The sequence below is a fragment of the Oncorhynchus masou genome, chromosome 29, assembly GCF_036934945.1.
Source record: "Oncorhynchus masou masou isolate Uvic2021 chromosome 29, UVic_Omas_1.1, whole genome shotgun sequence".
Classification (NCBI taxonomy): Eukaryota; Metazoa; Chordata; class Actinopteri; order Salmoniformes; family Salmonidae; genus Oncorhynchus; species Oncorhynchus masou.
This window is the reverse complement of record NC_088240.1, coordinates 76,660,268-76,678,784: the sequence shown is the minus strand read 5'-3', so window position 1 is coordinate 76,678,784 and position 18,517 is coordinate 76,660,268. Positions and strand designations below refer to the sequence as shown.

Genomic DNA, 18,517 nt, shown 5'->3' with positions numbered 1-18,517 from the left:
AACAACAGCTGTCCTCCTCTTCTCTCCTCAGACAGTAAAAGACAACATGGCTGACTCCAGTGGCAGTAAACCCTTCATGGTGACTTCCTCCATCAACCTCAAAGTCACCACCCCCTCCTTCTACAACCAGCCAAAGAAGTTTGCCTCGGTCAACCCGCCGCGACCCAAAAGCCAGTCCGACCCGTCGCCTCCCCCGGGCTCAACTCCTCCCACAGGTCCCTCTCCTCCCCCCAGTCTGGTGTCCTCAACACGCGGTGTCGGCACAGCTGTCATTGGTCGAGTTGGAGTGATGCCTCCACCCCCACCATCGCTCTGCGAAGGTGATTGGCCGTTTTCGTTTGTCATTTTGTAAACATTTATCCCATGCATCTAGTTGTCTGGTTCAATGTGACACCTAACTCCTTCACTTAATCTCTTTCCCTTCATAGTGCAGATGTGAAGTAACTGGATAGGTGTAAAAATATGGTGGTAGAGGTTAGGGGAAGTGGCTAGGGGTTGTTTTAGGACCAGACTTATCTCGCAACAGAAGCATCAAGCATGTTATTATTTAGTTACAAGTATTTGTCTTTGTTTCCGATAAAACAAGGATGTTGGATCCCAGAGTTTGAGCCTGGTGTTGGCAACCCAACAGATTGGTAGACTGCAACATTGCCTTTATCCCGTCAATGAAACTCACCTTTCCTGTTTCTCACACACTCTAATTACTGCATTTAAAGGGATACTGCGAGATTCTGGCAATTAAGCTGTTTTTCTACTTACCCACATACTTATCCCTTCAAGTCTATTTTCTTGACAGGATCATTTCACTGTCTCTGTGTGTAGAAACGGTATTGTCATCGAGTTCCCTTGAATGAGTGTCTGGGTGGGTGCAGTGAATAGATGACAGGTTTTGAATGAGTGTCTGGGGGGGTGCAGTGAATAGATGACAGGTTTTGAATGAGTGTCTGGGGGGGTGCAGTGAATAGATGACAGGTTTTGAATGAGTGTCAGGGTGGGTGCAGTGAATAGATGACAGGTTTTGAATGAGTGTCTGGGGGGGTGCAGTGAATAGATGACAGGTTTTGAATGAGTGTCTGGGGGGTGCAGTGAATAGATGACAGGTTTTGAATGAGTGTCTGGGGGTGCAGTGAATAGATGACAGGTTTTGAATGAGTGTCTGGGGGGGTGCAGTGAATAGATGACAGGTTTTGAATGAGTGTCTGGGTGGGTGCAGTGAATAGATGACAGGTTTTGAATGAGTGTCAGGGTGGGTGCAGTGAATAGATGACAGGTTTTGAATGAGTGTCAGGGTGGGTGCAGTGAATAGATGACAGGTTTTGAATGAGTGTCTGGGTGGGTGCAGTGAATAGATGACAGGTTTTGAATGAGTGTCAGGGTGGGTGCAGTGAATAGATGACAGGTTTTGAATGAGTGTCTGGGTGGGTGCAGTGAATAGATGACATGTTTTGAATGAGTGTCTGGGGGGGTGCAGTGAATAGATGACAGGTTTTGAATGAGTGTCTGGGTGGGTGCAGTGAATAGATGACAGGTTTGGATGAGTGTCAGGGTGGGTGCAGTGAATAGATGACAGGTTTTGAATGAGTGTCTGGGGGGGTGCAGTGAATAGATGACAGGTTTTGAATGAGTGTCTGGGTGGGTGCAGTGAATAGATGACAGGTTTTGAATGAGTGTCAGGGTGGGTGCAGTGAATAGATGACAGGTTTTGAATGAGTGTCAGGGTGGGTGCAGTGAATAGATGACAGGTTTTGAATGAGTGTCTGGGTGGGTGCAGTGAATAGATGACAGGTTTTGAATGAGTGTCAGGGTGGGTGCAGTGAATAGATGACAGGTTTTGAATGAGTGTCTGGGTGGGTGCAGTGAATAGATGACAGGTTTTGAATGAGTGTCAGGGTGGGTGCAGTGAATAGATGACAGGTTTTGAATGAGTGTCTGGGGGGGGTGCAGTGAATAGATGACAGGTTTTGAATGAGTGTCTGGGTGGGTGCAGTGAATAGATGACAGGTTTTGAATGAGTGTCTGGGTGGGTGCAGTGAATAGATGACATGTTTTGAATGAGTGTCAGGGTGGGTGCAGTGAATAGATGACAGGTTTTGAATGAGTGTCTGGGTGGGTGCAGTGAATAGATGACAGGTTTTGAATGAGTGTCAGGGTGGGTGCAGTGAATAGATGACAGGTTTTGAATGAGTGTCAGGGTGGGTGCAGTGAATAGATGACAGGTTTTGAATGAGTGTCTGGGTGGGTGCAGTGAATAGATGACAGGTTTTGAATGAGTGTCAGGGTGGGTGCAGTGAATAGATGACAGGTTTTGAATGAGTGTCTGGGTGGGTGCAGTGAATAGATGACAGGTTTTGAATGAGTGTCTGGGTGGGTGCAGTGAATAGATGACAGGTTTTGAATGAGTGTCAGGGTGGGTGCAGTGAATAGATGACAGGTTTTGAATGAGTGTCTGGGTGGGTGCAGTGAATAGATGACAGGTTTTGAATGAGTGTCTGGGTGGGTGCAGTGAATAGATGACAGGTTTTGAATGAGTGTCTGGGTGGGTGCAGTGAATAGATGACAGGTTTTGAACGAGTGTCTGGGTGGGTATAGTGAATAGATGACAGGTTTTGAATGAATTATAGAACGTTTAGAAACCATTGGATTGCCATGCCTTTGATTTAACCAATCAACCCTCCCCGTTTCTATTAGACTTCCCGCCCCCTCCTCCTCCGTTGGACGATGAGCTGCCAGCCCCTCCCCCCAACTGTGCAACCACACCCCCAGCCTCTGATGCCCCTCCCCCCGCCTTCCCTCCCCCTCCCGCGGTGGATGACCTGCCCCTCCCTCCCGCCCCGCTTGAGGAGAATGCCTGTCTCCCCCGTTCCCTGTCTCCCCCTCCTCCACCACCCCCTCCCCCTCTCCCAGTCTCTGGTCCCAGCAGTGTCCCCAGTGCTGGGGAGAACTTTCAGGTGAGTCAGGGTTAATAATCATAAGAATGGAATGCTTTCTATATTATAAACTGGGTGGTTTGAGCCCTGAATGCTGATTGGCTAACAGCTCTGGTATATGAGATCGTATAACACGGGTATGACAACATGTATTTTTACTGCTCTAATTATGTTGGTTACCAGTTTATAATAGCAATAAGGCACCTCGGGGGTTTGTGGTATATGGCCAATATACCATGGCTAAGGTCTGTCCAGGCATTCTGCATTGCGTCGTGGATAAGAACAGCCCTTAGCGTTGGTATATTGGCAATATACCACACCCCCTCGTGCCTTATTGCTTAAATATAGAACTTTCCATAAGGTCCCAAAGCACATTGTATTGGTGTAGTTGTGTTGGATGACAGCCAGAACTCTCATCCACACATCTACTACCATGGTGGATGTCCCCAGTAAACAGATGTGGAAGTCTATTGCCTAACGTGATGTGAGTGCTTAAGTTCTGATCCATGCAAATCAGTTACATTCTGTTCTATCAGTACACTTCTGTGCACATTCCCCATTGACACAAGTGTATGATTTAGGTGGCAGTTGTAGCAAACTCCATTTTTCAAGTCAAGATTCAGCCTGTTGATCAACCATCCCCCCCCCCCCCCACAGCGTCTGGCAAAGCAGACTAGTTTTGACAAACAGCTGGATTCTCTGACTGACCTGCTGTCTGAGATGGAGACCAGAGGACCCTTCAACCCCAAGGTACAGAGAAGGACAAGGGGGAGGAGGGAAAGTATTTCATATACTGTAGAGCGTCGTATACTGTAGAGCGTCGTATACTGTAGAGCGTCGTATACTGTAGAGCGTCGTATACTGTAGAGCGTCGTATACTGTAGAGCGTCGTATACTGTAGAGCGTCGTATACTGTAGAGCGTCGTATACTGTAGAGCTTCATAGAAGCACACAACGTAGACATAGTATGATACAGAGAGAGTAGGAAAGACTTGGGACTGAGAAGATGGAGGGAAATAAAGATGCGATGTGGAGGGGAATAAATGGAGGAGTAGGGAGGGGGAATAAATGGAGGAGTAGGGAGGGGGAATAAATGGAGGAGTAGGGAGGGGGAATAAATGGAGGAGTAGTGAGGGGGAATAAATGGAGGAGTAGGGAGGGGGAATAAATGGAGGAGTAGGGAGGGGGAATAAATGGAGGTGTAGGGAGGGGGAATAAATGGAGGAGTAGGGAGGGGGAATAAATGGAGGAGTAGGGAGGGGGAATAAATGGAGGAGTAGGGAGGGGGAATGAATGGAGGGGTAGGGAGGGGGAATGAATGGAGGGGTAGGGAGGGGGAATGAATGGAGGGGTAGGGAGGGGGAATGAATGGAGGGGTAGGGAGGGGGAATGAATGGAGGGGTAGGGAGGGGGACTGAATGGAGGGGTAGGGGAGGGGGACTGAATGGAGGGGTAGGAATGAATGGAGGAGTAGGGAGGGGGAATGAATGGAGGAGTAGGAATGAATGGAGGAGTAGGGAGGGGGACTGAATGGAGGAGTAGGGAGGGGGACTGAATGGAGGAGTAGGGAGGGGGAATAAATGGAGGCGTAGGGGAGGGGGACTGAATGGAGGAGTAGGAATGAATGGAGGAGTAGGGATGGGGACTGAATGGAGGAGTAGGAATGAATGGAGGAGTAGGAATGAATGGAGGAGTAGGGAGGGGGACTGAATGGAGGAGTAGGAATGAATGGAGGAGTAAGGAGGGGGACTGAATGGAGGAGTAGGGGACTAAATGGAGGAGTAGGGGGGGACTGAATGGAGGAGTAGGGAGGGGGACTGAATGGAGGAGTAGTGGACTAAATGGAGGAGTAGGGAGGGGGACTGAATGGAGGAGTAGGAATGAATGGAGGAGTAAGGAGGGGGACTGAATGGAGGAGTAGGGGACTAAATGGAGGAGTAGGGAGGGGGGAATAAATGGAGGCGTAGGGGAGGGGGACTGAATGGAGGAGTAGGAATGAATGGAGGAGTAGGGATGGGGACTGAATGGAGGAGTAGGAATGAATGGAGGAGTAGGGAGGGGGACTGAATGGAGGAGGGGGACTGAATGGAGGAGTAGGGGACTAAATGGAGGAGTAGGGGGGGGGGGTGAATGGAGGAGTAGGGAGGGGGACTGAATGGAGGGGTAGTGGACTAAATGGAGGAGTAGGGAGGGGGACTGAATGGAGGAGTAGGAATGAATGGAGGAGTAAGGAGGGGGACTGAATGGAGGAGTAGGGGACTAAATGGAGGAGTAGGGAGGGGGGAATGAATGGAGGAGTAGGGAGGTGGGGAATGAATGGAGGAGTAGGGAGGTGGGGAATGAATGGAGGAATAGGGAGGGGGGAATGAATGGAGGAATAGGGAGGGGGAATGAATGGAGGAGTGGGGGGGAGGGAATGAATGGAGGAGTAGGGAGGGGGAATGAATGGAGGAGTAGGCAGGGGGAATGAATGGAGGAGTAGGCAGGGGGAATGAATGGAGGAGTAGGGGAGGGGGACAGAATGGAGGAGTAGGGGAGGGGGACTGAATGGAGGAGTAGGGGGGGCGAATGGATGAGTAGGGGGAGGGGGAATGGAGGAGTAGGGGAGGGGGTGGAGGAGTAGGGAATGAATGGAGCAGTAGTGGGGGTGGAGGAGTAGGGAGGGGGAATGAATGGAGGAGTAGGGGGAGGGGGAATGAATGGAGGAGTAGGGAGGGGGTGGAGGAGTAGGGAATGAATGGAGGAGTAGGGGGGTGGAGGAGTAGGGAGGGGGAATGAATGGAGGAGTAGGGGGGAGGGGGAATGGAGGAGTAGGGGGGTGGAGGAGTAGGGAGGGGGAATGAATGGAGGAGTAGGGAGGGGTGGAGGAGTAGGGAGGGGGAATGAATAGAGGAGTAGGGAGGGGGAATGAATGGATGAGTAGGGAGGGGGTGGAGGAGTAGGGAAGGGGTGGAGGAGTAGGGAGGGGGAATAAATGGAGGAGTTGGTAGGGGGTGGAGGAGTAGGGAGGGGGAATAAATGGAGGAGTTGGGAGGGGGTGGAGGAGTAGGGGGGAAAAGAGGAGACGTTGACTCAGAAGTTTGAATAAAGGGGCCTCCAAGGTAACGAGAAAGAGGGGAGAGAGCAGGTCAGGAGAAACCGTTTGGCCAGATGCCAGGCTGTTTTGTGTCTGTTCAGGCTGATGGCTCTAGGATGAATAAGCTGTTCGTTACTGTACACAGACAGACAATGAAAGAGTGATGTACAAAAACAGAGGAAGTGAGTGATGCAGAGAAACTCACACTGAATGATGTATATAAAGAAAGATGGCGATGCAAATAGAAAGAGGGACCAAGCAAGACCGAGGGAGACGTGGTACACAATGCGTTGTGATCAGGCCTGTGTGTGTGGGGCCAAGCCAGCGCTCTGGGGAAACAGCCATAAATGGAGAGTGTTTTTATCCTCCTGGGAGGAACTGGATCAGAACAGAGAAATGTTGGCACAAGCTGTTGATAAGAATGTCAGAGACAGATTACTACTGATGAGCTCATGTTCCTCTGTATGACTCAGAGCCTGTGCTTTGTGGAAGTTGAACATTTGATACGATAGAAAATCACTACCTGCAACCTTTTAAAATGTTTGAATTCTGTACTTGAATGATACTAATAGCGGTTTTCACCGTTCCTAAAAACACAGCCGGCTTGTTAAGGAGGGTGGATTGTTTAGAATGTTTCAAATAGTACTGTATAGAACATTGTATTTTCAACTGGAAAACTTCCAAAATAGCTGAAGGGGCACTCAGTTCCTAATGCTTTTAGTGTAAAAGTAGGTTTGAGTTCAATACAACAGCTTGTTGTCTCATAGTTCTCTTCAACTCTTCAGTACATATAGCCTGTAATGTTTTCTTGTCTGATCTTGTCTCCCCAGTTGCCCAGTCAGTACTCAGCTCCTCCTCCTCCTGCCCCCAAGCCTGCAGGTCCTCCCCCCACTGCTCCCAAGCCCAACCTCTCCTTCCTCCCCCCTCCAGAGATGGGAGACAAGCCCCCTCCCGCTCCCTGGGCCGAGGAGCTCAAACTACGGACGACACACAGACAAGCCAATAACCCTATATCCGCCCCAGTTCCTGCTCCTGCCCCACAGCCATTTGCTAAAGCCCCAGTCGTGGCTCCTAAGGCTTTTGGGGGCATGAAAACGGGGACGTCCGTGTCTCCTGTGGGGCTGAAGAACCAGAACCACGCCCCGGCTCCATTTGGTGTTGCTCCTAAACCTTCCCCTGCAGCCAGCTCCTTCCCTCCTCCTCCTGCCGCTCCTCCCGCCCCACCAGCCAGCTCCTTCCCTCCTCCTCCTGCCGCTCCTCCCGCCCCACCAGCCTTCAATCACTCAAAGCCCTCTTCCATTGACTCTCAGATGACTGTGAGCCTGCCCCCTCCTGCTCCCGTGCCTCCTCCTCAGCCCAAAGCGATGACATCACCACCTTCTTCTTTCAGCCAGCCAATGAAATCTCCCCCTTCATCAAAGGTATGTTAGGAGACCCTTTGGGGTGAGTGTGTGTGTGTGTGTGTGTGTTTAGTACTCCCCCTGTTAAATGTGTGTTTTCTATCCCCCAGCCCTCGCCTCCTGGGCCTGTCTCTGTCCCAGGTGGAGGTGTTCCTCTCTCCATGAGGGAGGTGGAGGAGCTGGAGAGAATGACCAATGCATTCATCAAAGACATGGACACACACGCTCCCGTCATCACCTCAGCACCTACAGGTACACACACAACCTCCGTTCAGCACCTACAGGTACACACACACCCTCTGTTCATCACCTCAGCACCAACAGGTACACACACACCCTCCGTTCATCACCTCAGCACCTACAGGTACACACACACCCTCCGTTCAGCACCTACAGGTACACACACACACCCTCCGTTCAGCACCTACAGGTACACACACCCTCCGTTCAGCACCTACAGGTACACACACACCCTCCGTTCATCACCTCAGCACCAACAGGTACACACACAACCTCCGTTCAGCACCTACAGGTACACACACACCCTGTGTTCATCACCTCAGCACCAACAGGTACACACACACCCTCCGTTCATCACCTCAGCACCAACAGGTACACACACACCCTCCGTTCAGCACCTACAGGTACACACACACCCTCCGTTCATCACCTCAGCACCTACAGGTACACACACACACCCTCCGTTCAGCACCTACAGGTACACACACACACCCTCCGTTCAGCACCGACAGGTACACACACACACCCTCCGTTCAGCACCTACAAGTACACACACACCCTCCGTTCATCACCTCAGCACCTACAGGTACACACACAACCTCCGTTCAGCACCTACAGGTACACACACACCCTCTGTTCATCACCTCAGCACCAACAGGTACACACACACCCTCCGTTCATCACCTCAGCACCTACAGGTACACACACACCCTCCGTTCAGCACCTACAGGTACACACACACCCTCCGTTCAGCACCTACAGGTACACACACACACCCTCCGTTCAGCACCTACAGGTACACACACACACCCTCCGTTCAGCACCGACAGGTACACACACACCCTCCGTTCAGCACCTACAGGTACACACACACACCCTCCGTTCAGCACCTACAGGTACACACACACACCCTCCGTTCAGCACCTACAGGTACACACACACACCCTCCGTTCAGCACCTACAAGTACACACACACCCTCCGTTCGTCACCTCAGCACCTACAGGTACACACACACCCTCCGTTCATCACCTCAGCACCAACAGGTACACACACACCCTCCGTTCAGCACCTACAGGTACACACACACCCTCCATTCATCAACTCAGCACCTACAGGTACACACACACCCTCCGTTCAGCACCTACAGGTACACACACACACCCTCCGTTCAGCACCTACAGGTACACACACACACCCTCCGTTCAGCACCTACAGGTACACACACACACCCTCCGTTCAGCACCTACAAGTACACACACACCCTCCGTTCATCACCTCAGCACCTACAGGTACACACACAACCTCCATCCAGTACCTACAGGTACACACACACCCTCCATTCATCAACTCAGCACCTACAGGTACACACACACCCTCCGTTCAGCACCTACAGGTACACACACACACCCTCCGTTCAGCACCTACAGGTACACACACAACCTCCGTTCAGCACCTACAGGTACACACACACACCCTCCGTTCAGCACCTACAGGTACACACACAACCTCCGTTCAGCACCTACAAGTACACACACACCCTCCGTTCATCACCTCAGCACCTACAGGTACACACACAACCTCCGTTCCGCACCTACAGGTACACACACACCCTCTGTTCATCACCTCAGCACCAATAGGTACACACACACCCTCCGTTCAGCACCTACAGGTACACACACACCCTCCGTTCAGCACCTACAGGTACACACACACACCCTCCGTTCAGCACCTACAGGTACACACACACACCCTCCGTTCAGCACCGACAGGTACACACACACCCTCCGTTCAGCACCTACAAGTACACACACACCCTCCGTTCGTCACCTCAGCACCTACAGGTACACACACAACCTCCGTTCAGCACCTACAGGTACACACACACCCTCTGTTCATCACCTCAGCACCAACAGGTACACACACACCCTCCGTTCATCACCTCAGCACCTACAGGTACACACACACCCTCCGTTCAGCACCTACAGGTACACACACACAACCTCCGTTCAGCACCGACAGGTACACACACACCCTCCGTTCAGCACCTACAGGTACACACACACACCCTCCGTTCAGCACCTACAGGTACACACACACACCCTCCGTTCAGCACCTACAAGTACACACACACCCTCCGTTCGTCACCTCAGCACCTACAGGTACACACACAACCTCTGTTCATCACCTCAGCACCAACAGGTACACACACACCCTCCGTTCATCACCTCAGCACCTACAGGTACACACACACCCTCCGTTCAGCACCTACAGGTACACACACACCCTCCGTTCAGCACCTACAGGTACACACACACAACCTCCGTTCAGCACCTACAGGTACACACACACACCCTCCGTTCAGCACCTACAGGTACACACACACACCCTCCGTTCAGCACCTACAGGTACACACACACACCCTCCGTTCAGCACCTACAAGTACACACACACCCTCCGTTCGTCACCTCAGCACCTACAGGTACACACACACCCTCCGTTCATCACCTCAGCACCAACAGGTACACACACAACCTCCGTTCATCACCTCAGCACCAACAGGTACACACACACCCTCCGTTCAGCACCTACAGGTACACACACACCCTCCATTCATCAACTCAGCACCTACAGGTACACACACACCCTCCGTTCAGCACCTACAGGTACACACACACACCCTCCGTTCAGCACCTACAGGTACACACACACACCCTCCGTTCAGCACCTACAGGTACACACACACCCTCTGTTCATCACCTCAGCACCAATAGGTACACACACACCCTCCGTTCAGCACCTACAGGTACACACACACACCCTCCGTTCAGCACCTACAGGTACACACACACACCCTCCGTTCAGCACCTACAGGTACACACACACACCCTCCGTTCAGCACCTACAGGTACACACACACACCCTCCGTTCAGCACCTACAGGTACACACACACACCCTCCGTTCAGCACCTACAAGTACACACACACCCTCCGTTCGTCACCTCAGCACCTACAGGTACACACACAACCTCCGTTCAGCACCTACAGGTACACACACACCCTCTGTTCATCACCTCAGCACCAACAGGTACACACACACCCTCCGTTCATCACCTCAGCACCTACAGGTACACACACACCCTCCGTTCAGCACCTACAGGTACACACACACAACCTCCGTTCAGCACCGACAGGTACACACACACCCTCCGTTCAGCACCTACAGGTACACACACACACCCTCCGTTCAGCACCTACAGGTACACACACACACCCTCCGTTCAGCACCTACAAGTACACACACACCCTCCGTTCGTCACCTCAGCACCTACAGGTACACACACAACCTCCGTTCAGCACCTACAGGTACACACAAACCCTCTGTTCATCACCTCAGCACCAACAGGTACACACACACCCTCCGTTCATCACCTCAGCACCAACAGGTACACACACACCCTCCGTTCAGCACCTACAGGTACACACACACACCCTCCGTTCAGCACCTACAGGTACACACACACACCCTCCGTTCAGCACCTACAGGTACACACACACACCCTCCGTTCAGCACCGACAGGTACACACACACCCTCCGTTCAGCACCTACAGGTACACACACACACCCTCCGTTCAGCACCTACAGGTACACACACACACCCTCCGTTCAGCACCGACAGGTACACACACACCCTCCGTTCAGCACCGACAGGTACACACACACCCTCCGTTCAGCACCTACAGGTACACACACACACCCTCCGTTCAGCACCTACAGGTACACACACACCCTCCGTTCGTCACCTCAGCACCTACAGGTACACACAAGACCTCCGTTCAGCACCTACAGGTACACACACACCCTCCGTTCATCACCTCAGCACCAACAGGTACACACACACCCTCCGTTCATCAACTCAGCACCTACAGGTACACACACACCCTCCGTTCATCACCTCAGCACCTACAGGTACACACACACCCTCCGTTCAGCACCTACAGGTACACACACACATCCTCCGTTCAGCACCTACAGGTACACACACACACACCCTCCGTTCATCACCTCAGCACCGACTGGTACACACACACCCTCCGTTCAGCACCTACAGGTACACACACACACCCTCCGTTCAGCACCTACAGGTACACACACACACCCTCCGTTCAGCACCTACAGGTACACACACACACCCTCCGTTCAGCACCTACAGGTACACACACACACCCTCCGTTCAGCACCTACAGGTACACACACACACCCTCCGTTCAGCACCTACAGGTACACACACACACCCTCCGTTCAGCACCTACAGGTACACACACACACGCTCCGTTCATCACCTACAGGTACACACACACACGCTCCGTTTACTCACCTACAGGTACACACACACACCCTCCGTTCAGCACCTCAGCACCGACAGGTACACACACACCCTCCGTTCAGCACCTACAGGTACACACACACCCTCCGTTCAGCACCTACAGGTACACACACACACGCTCCGTTCATCACCTACAGGTACACACACACACCCTCCGTTCAGCACCTCAGCACCGACAGGTACACACACACCCTCCGTTCAGCACCTACAGGTACACACACACCCTCCGTTCAGCACCTACAGGTACACACACACCCTCCGTTCAGCACCTACAGTTACACACACACCCTCCGTTCATCACCTACAGGTACACACACACACCCTCTGTTCAGCACCTACAGGTACACACACACACCCTCCGTTCAGCACCTACAGGTACACACACACCCTCTGTTCATCACCTCAGCACCAACAGGTACACACACACAACCTCCGTTCAGCACCTACAGGTACACACACACCCTCTGTTCATCACCTCAGCACCAACAGGTACACACACACCCTCCGTTCATCACCTCAGCACCAACAGGTACACACACACCCTCCGTTCATCACCTCAGCACCAACAGGTACACACACACCCTCCGTTCATCACCTCAGCACCTACAGGTACACACACACCCTCCGTTCATCACCTCAGCACCTACAGGTACACACACACCCTCCGTTCAGCACCTCAGCACCAACAGGTACACACACACAACCTCCGTTCAGCACCTACAGGTACACACACACCCTCTGTTCATCACCTCAGCACCAACAGGTACACACACACCCTCCGTTCATCACCTCAGCACCAACAGGTACACACACACCCTCCGTTCATCACCTCAGCACCAACAGGTACACACACACCCTCCGTTCATCACCTCAGCACCAACAGGTACACACACACCCTCCGTTCATCACCTCAGCACCTACAGGTACACACACACCCTCCGTTCATCACCTCAGCACCAACAGGTACACACACACCCTCCGTTCATCACCTCAGCACCAACAGGTACACACACACCCTCCGTTCATCACCTCAGCACCTACAGGTACACACACACCCTCCGTTCATCACCTCAGCACCTACAGGTACACACACACCCTCCGTTCAGCACCTACAGGTACACACACACGCTCTGTTCATCACCTACAGGTACACACACACACGCTCCATTCATCACCTACAGGTACACACACACACCCTCCGTTCATCACCTCAGCACCGACAGGTACACACACACCCTCCGTTCAGCACCTACAGGTACACACACACGCTCTGTTCATCACCTACAGGTACACACACACACGCTCCATTCATCACCTACAGGTACACACACACACCCTCCGTTCATCACCTCAGCACCGACAGGTACACACACACCCTCCGTTCAGCACCTACAGGTACACACACACACGCTCCGTTCATCACCTACAGGTACACACACACACCCTCCGTTCAGCACCTACAGGTACACACACACACCCTCCGTTCAGCACCGACAGGTACACACACACCCTCCGTCAGCACCTACAGGTACACACACACACCCTCCGTTCAGCACCTACAGGTACACACACACCCTCCGTTCAGCACCTACAGGTACACACACACCCTCCGTTCAGCACCTACAGGTACACACACACGCTCCGTTCATCACCTACAGGTACACACACACACCCTCCGTTCAGCACCTACAGGTACACACACACCCTCCGTTCGTCACCTCAGCCCCTACAGGTACACACAGAACCTCCGTTCAGCACCGACAGGTACACACACACACCCTCCGTTCAGCACCTACAGGTACACACACACGCTCCGTTCATCACCTACAGGTACACACAGAACCTCCGTTCAGCACCGACAGGTACACACACACACCCTCCGTTCAGCACCTACAGGTACACACACATGCTCCGTTCATCACCTACAGGTACACACACACACGCTCCGTTCATCACCTACAGGTACACACACACACACCCTCCGTTCATCACCTCAGCACCTACAGGTACACACACACCCTCCGTTCATCACCTACAGGTACACACACACACGCTCCGTTCATCACCTACAGGTACACACACACACGCTCCATTCATCACCTACAGGTACACACACACGCTCCATTCATCACCTACAGGTACACACACATGCTCCATTCATCACCTACAGGTACACACACCCGCTCCATTCATCACCTACAGGTACACACACACCCGCTCCATTCATCACCTACAGGTACACACACACACCCTCCGTTCAGCACCTACAGGTACACACACACCCGCTCCATTCATCACCTACAGGTACACACACACCCGCTCCATTCAGCACCTACAGGTACACACACACACCCTCCGTTCAGCACCTACAGGTACACACACACACCCTCCGTTCAGCACCTACAGGTACACACACACACCCTCCGTTCAGCACCTACAGGTACACACACACCCGCTCCGTTCATCACCTACAGGTACACACACACCCGCTCCATTCATCACCTACAGGTACACACACACCCGCTCCATTCATCACCTACAGGTACACACACACCCGCTCCGTTCAGCACCTACAGGTACACACACACCCGCTCCATTCAGCACCTACAGGTACACACACACCCGCTCCATTCATCACCTACACTAGTTAATTGTTTCATACTACCATACCCATCGTTTCAGAACGAAATCTATTATCAGAGCGCCATTATCTTGTCCAGTTCCTGCCTGACAACACTCTCAGTATGCTATTGGTTCTGATTGATTGGGCTGTAGTTCTAGTCGACTGGGCTGTAGTTCTAGGCGACTGGGCTGTAGTTCTAGTCGACTGGGCTGTAGTTCTAGTCGACTGGGCTGTAGTTCGAGTAGACTGGGCAGGGGTGCTGATGGGCTGGGGTGCTGATTGGCCTTTCATCAAAATTATTGATCAGGGTAATTAGGCAGTAAGGAGCCTCCTCCCTCCTCTCTCTCATTGGTGCTAGACCAGTATGTCTGTGGTAATGACTTAATGACTGTGTGGAATAGGATTGACTTGGCTCTGCCTCTGTTAGCGTCAACCAACTATTATCCCCTCTCTCTTCGTCCTCTCTGTTTGTCCCCTCTCCCTGTCTATCTCTCTCTCCTCATCTCTCTTCCTCTCATCTCTCTTCCTCTCATCTCTCCCTCTCATCTCTCCCTCTCCACTCCCTCTCTCTCTCTCTCTCTCTCTCTCTCTCTCTCTCTCTCCTCATCTCTCTCTCCCTCTCCTCATCTCTCTCTTTCAGAGATATGTGGTAAGTGTGGTGAGGCTCTGTCTCGTTCCCAGCCTGCAGTGAGAGCCATGAACAAACTCTTCCACTCTGACTGTTTCTGCTGTATGAGCTGCCATCGCCCCCTGCAGGGCATGCAGTTCTACGACAAGGATGGGACGCCACAGTGTGATGACTGCTACACTGTGAGTACACACATGTACACACACAGAAATTGCATGCACAAAAAGCTTCCAGTAATTCATTCACACTCTCACACACAAAGACATGTAACGTGTTTGCTCTCTCTCCCACCCTCCTGTCTGTGTGTCTCTACAGAGTTCTCTGGCGGTGTGTTCTCGGTGTGGGGAGCGTATTACAGACCGTGTGTTGAAGGCGGTGGGCCAGTGTTTCCATGCCCATTGTTTCCGCTGCTGCACCTGCGCCTGCAGCCTGGAGGGGGCGCCCTTCATCACTGACGACAACAACAACCCATACTGTGTCCCAGACTACCACAGGTACGGCCTCTCATCTCCTTGTCTTTCTCTCTGTCTCTCTCAGGTATTGTCCTCTGTGTGTGTGTGTGGTACAGGTCTAATGTCCTCTCTGTCCCCCTGCCTGCAGGTGTTTCTCTCCCCTGTGTGTGTGGTACAGGTCTAATGTCCTCTCTGTCCCCCTGCCTGTAGGTGTTTCTCTCCCCTGTGTGTGTGGTACAGGTCTAATGTCCTCTCTGTCCCCCTGCCTGTAGGCATTTCTCTCCCCTGTGTGTGTGGTACAGGTCTAATGTCCTCTCTGTCCCCCTGCCTGTAGGCGTTTGTCTCCCCTGTGTGTGTGGTACAGGTCTAATGTCCTCTCTGTCCCCCTGCCTGCAGGCGTTTCTCTCCCCTGTGTGTGTGGTACAGGTCTAATGTCTTCTCTGTCCCCCTGCCTGTAGGTGTTTCTCTCCCCTGTGTGTGTGGTACAGTCTAATGTCCTCTCTGTCCCCCTGCCTGTAGGCATTTCTCTCCCCTGTGTGTGTGGTACAGGTCTAATGTCCTCTCTGTCCCCCTGCCTGTAGGCATTTCTCTCCCCTGTGTGTGTGGTACAGTCTAATGTCCTCTCTGTCCCCCTGCCTGTAGGCGTTTCTCTCCCCTGTGTGTGTGGTACAGTCTAATGTCCTCTCTGTCCCCCTGCCTGTAGGCGTTTGTCTCCCCTGTGTGTGTGGTACAGTCTAATGTCCTCTCTGTCCCCCTGCCTGTAGGCATTTCTCTCCCCTGTGTGTGTGGTACAGGTCTAATGTCCTCTCTGTCCCCCTGCCTGTAGGCATTTCTCTCCCCTGTGTGTGTGGTACAGGTCTAATGTCCTCTCTGTCCCCCTGCCTGTAGGCGTTTCTCTCCCCTGTGTGTGTGGTACAGTCTAATGTCCTCTCTGTCCCCCTGCCTGTAGGCGTTTGTCTCCCCTGTGTGTGTGGTACAGGTCTAATGTCCTCTCTGTCCCCCTGCCTGTAGGCGTTTGTCTCCCCTGTGTGTGTGGTACAGTCTAATGTCCTCTCTGTCCCCCTGCCTGTAGGCGTTTGTCTCCCCTGTGTGTGTGGTACAGTCTAATGTCCTCTCTGTCCCCCTGCCTGTAGGCGTTTCTCTCCCCTGTGTGTGTGGTACAGTCTAATGTCCTCTCTGTCCCCCTGCCTGTAGGCGTTTCTCTCCCCTGTGTGTGTGGTACAGTCTAATGTCCTCTCTGTCCCCCTGCCTGTAGGCATTTCTCTCCCCTGTGTGTGTGGTACAGTCTAATGTCCTCTCTGTCCCCCTGCATGTAGGCGTTTCTCTCCCCTGTGTCTGTGTGGTACAGTCTAATGTCCTCTCTGTCCCCCTGCATGTAGGCGTTTCTCTCCCCTGTGTCTGTGTGGTACAGTCTAATGTCCTCTCTGTCCCCCTGCCTGTAGGCGTTTCTCTCCCCTGTGTGTGTGGTACAGTCTAATGTCCTCTCTGTCCCCCTGCCTGTAGGCGTTTGTCTCCCCTGTGTGTGTGGTACAGTCTAATGTCCTCTCTGTCCCCCTGCCTGTAGGCGTTTCTCTCCCCTGTGTGTGTGGTACAGTCTAATGTCCTCTCTGTCCCCCTGCCTGTAGGCGTTTCTCTCCCCTGTGTCTGTGTGGTACAGTCTAATGTCCTCTCTGTCCCCCTGCCTGTAGGCGTTTCTCTCCCCTGTGTGTGAGCTGTAATGAGCCCATAGTTCCTGACGCCGGCAGTCAAGAGACCGTCAGAGTCGTGGCCCTCGACAAGAACTTCCACCTCAAGTGCTACCGCTGTGAGGTAAGGACAACAGACCTGCTACATCTAAAGTACTACCGCTGGGAGGTAAGGAAAACAGACCTGCTACATCTAAAGTACTACCGCTGTGAGGTAAGGACAACAGACCTGCTACATCTAAAGTACTACCGCTGTGAGGTAAGGACAACAGACCTGCTACATCTAAAGTACTACCGCTGTGAGGTAAGGACAACAGACCTGCTACATCTAAAGTACTACCGCTGTGAGGAAAGGACAACAGACCTGCTACATCTAAAGTACTACCGCTGTGAGGTAAGGACAACAGACCTGCTAAATCTAAAGTACTACCGCTGTGAGGTAAGGACAACAGACCTGCTACATCTAAAGTACTACCGCTGTGAGGTAAGGACAACAGACCTGCTACATCTAAAGTACTACCGCTGGGAGGTAAGGACAACAGACCTGCTACATCTAAAGTAGTACTGCTGTGAGGTAGGGTAGCCTAGTGGTTAGAGCGTTGGACTAGTAACCGGAAGGTTGTGAGTTCAAACCCCCGAGCCGACAAGGTACAAATCTGTCGTTCTGCCCCTGAACAGGCAGTTAACCCACTGTTCCCAGGCCGTCATTGAATAAGAATAAGAATGTGTTCTTAACTGACTTGCCTGGTTAAATAAAGGTAAAAATTAACTTGTAAGTCGCTCTGGATAAGAGCGTCTGCTAAATGACTTAAATGTAATGTAAATGTAAGGTAAGGACAACAGACCTGCTACATCTAAAGTACTACCGCTGTGAGGTAAGGAAAACAGACCTGCTACATCTAAAGTACTACCGCTGGGAGGTAAGGACAACAGACCTGCTACATCGAAAGTACTACCGCTGGGAGGTAAGGACAACAGACCTGCTACATCTAAAGTAGTACTGCTGGGAGGTAAGGACAACGGACCTGCTACATCTAAAGTAGTACTGCTGTGAGGTAAGGACAACAGACCTGCTACATCTAAAGTAGTACCGCTGTGAG

General features: G+C 52.4%; 1 protein-coding gene across 3 annotated transcripts in view; it reads left to right on the top strand.

Annotated features, from left to right (window-relative positions):
• The window catches only part of LOC135520605 (zyxin-like), a 32,416-nt gene that overhangs the window by 9,526 nt on the left and 4,373 nt on the right, over positions 1–18,517 (top strand). For 2 of the 3 annotated variants that reach the window (XM_064946273.1, XM_064946274.1), the window contains exons 2-9: positions 32–320; positions 2,689–2,948; positions 3,585–3,677; positions 6,834–7,424; positions 7,514–7,655; positions 15,293–15,462; positions 15,596–15,774; positions 17,421–17,541. In XM_064946273.1, the coding sequence (XP_064802345.1) occupies positions 47–320; positions 2,689–2,948; positions 3,585–3,677; positions 6,834–7,424; positions 7,514–7,655; positions 15,293–15,462; positions 15,596–15,774; positions 17,421–17,541 (1,830 nt within the window). In that variant the 5' untranslated portion in view covers positions 32–46. Of the gene's footprint in view, positions 1–31; positions 321–2,688; positions 2,949–3,584; positions 3,678–6,833; positions 7,425–7,513; positions 7,656–15,292; positions 15,463–15,595; positions 15,775–15,880; positions 16,101–17,420; positions 17,542–18,517 lie in introns of those variants that run through there. The other variant, XM_064946275.1, reaches the window with a different exon arrangement.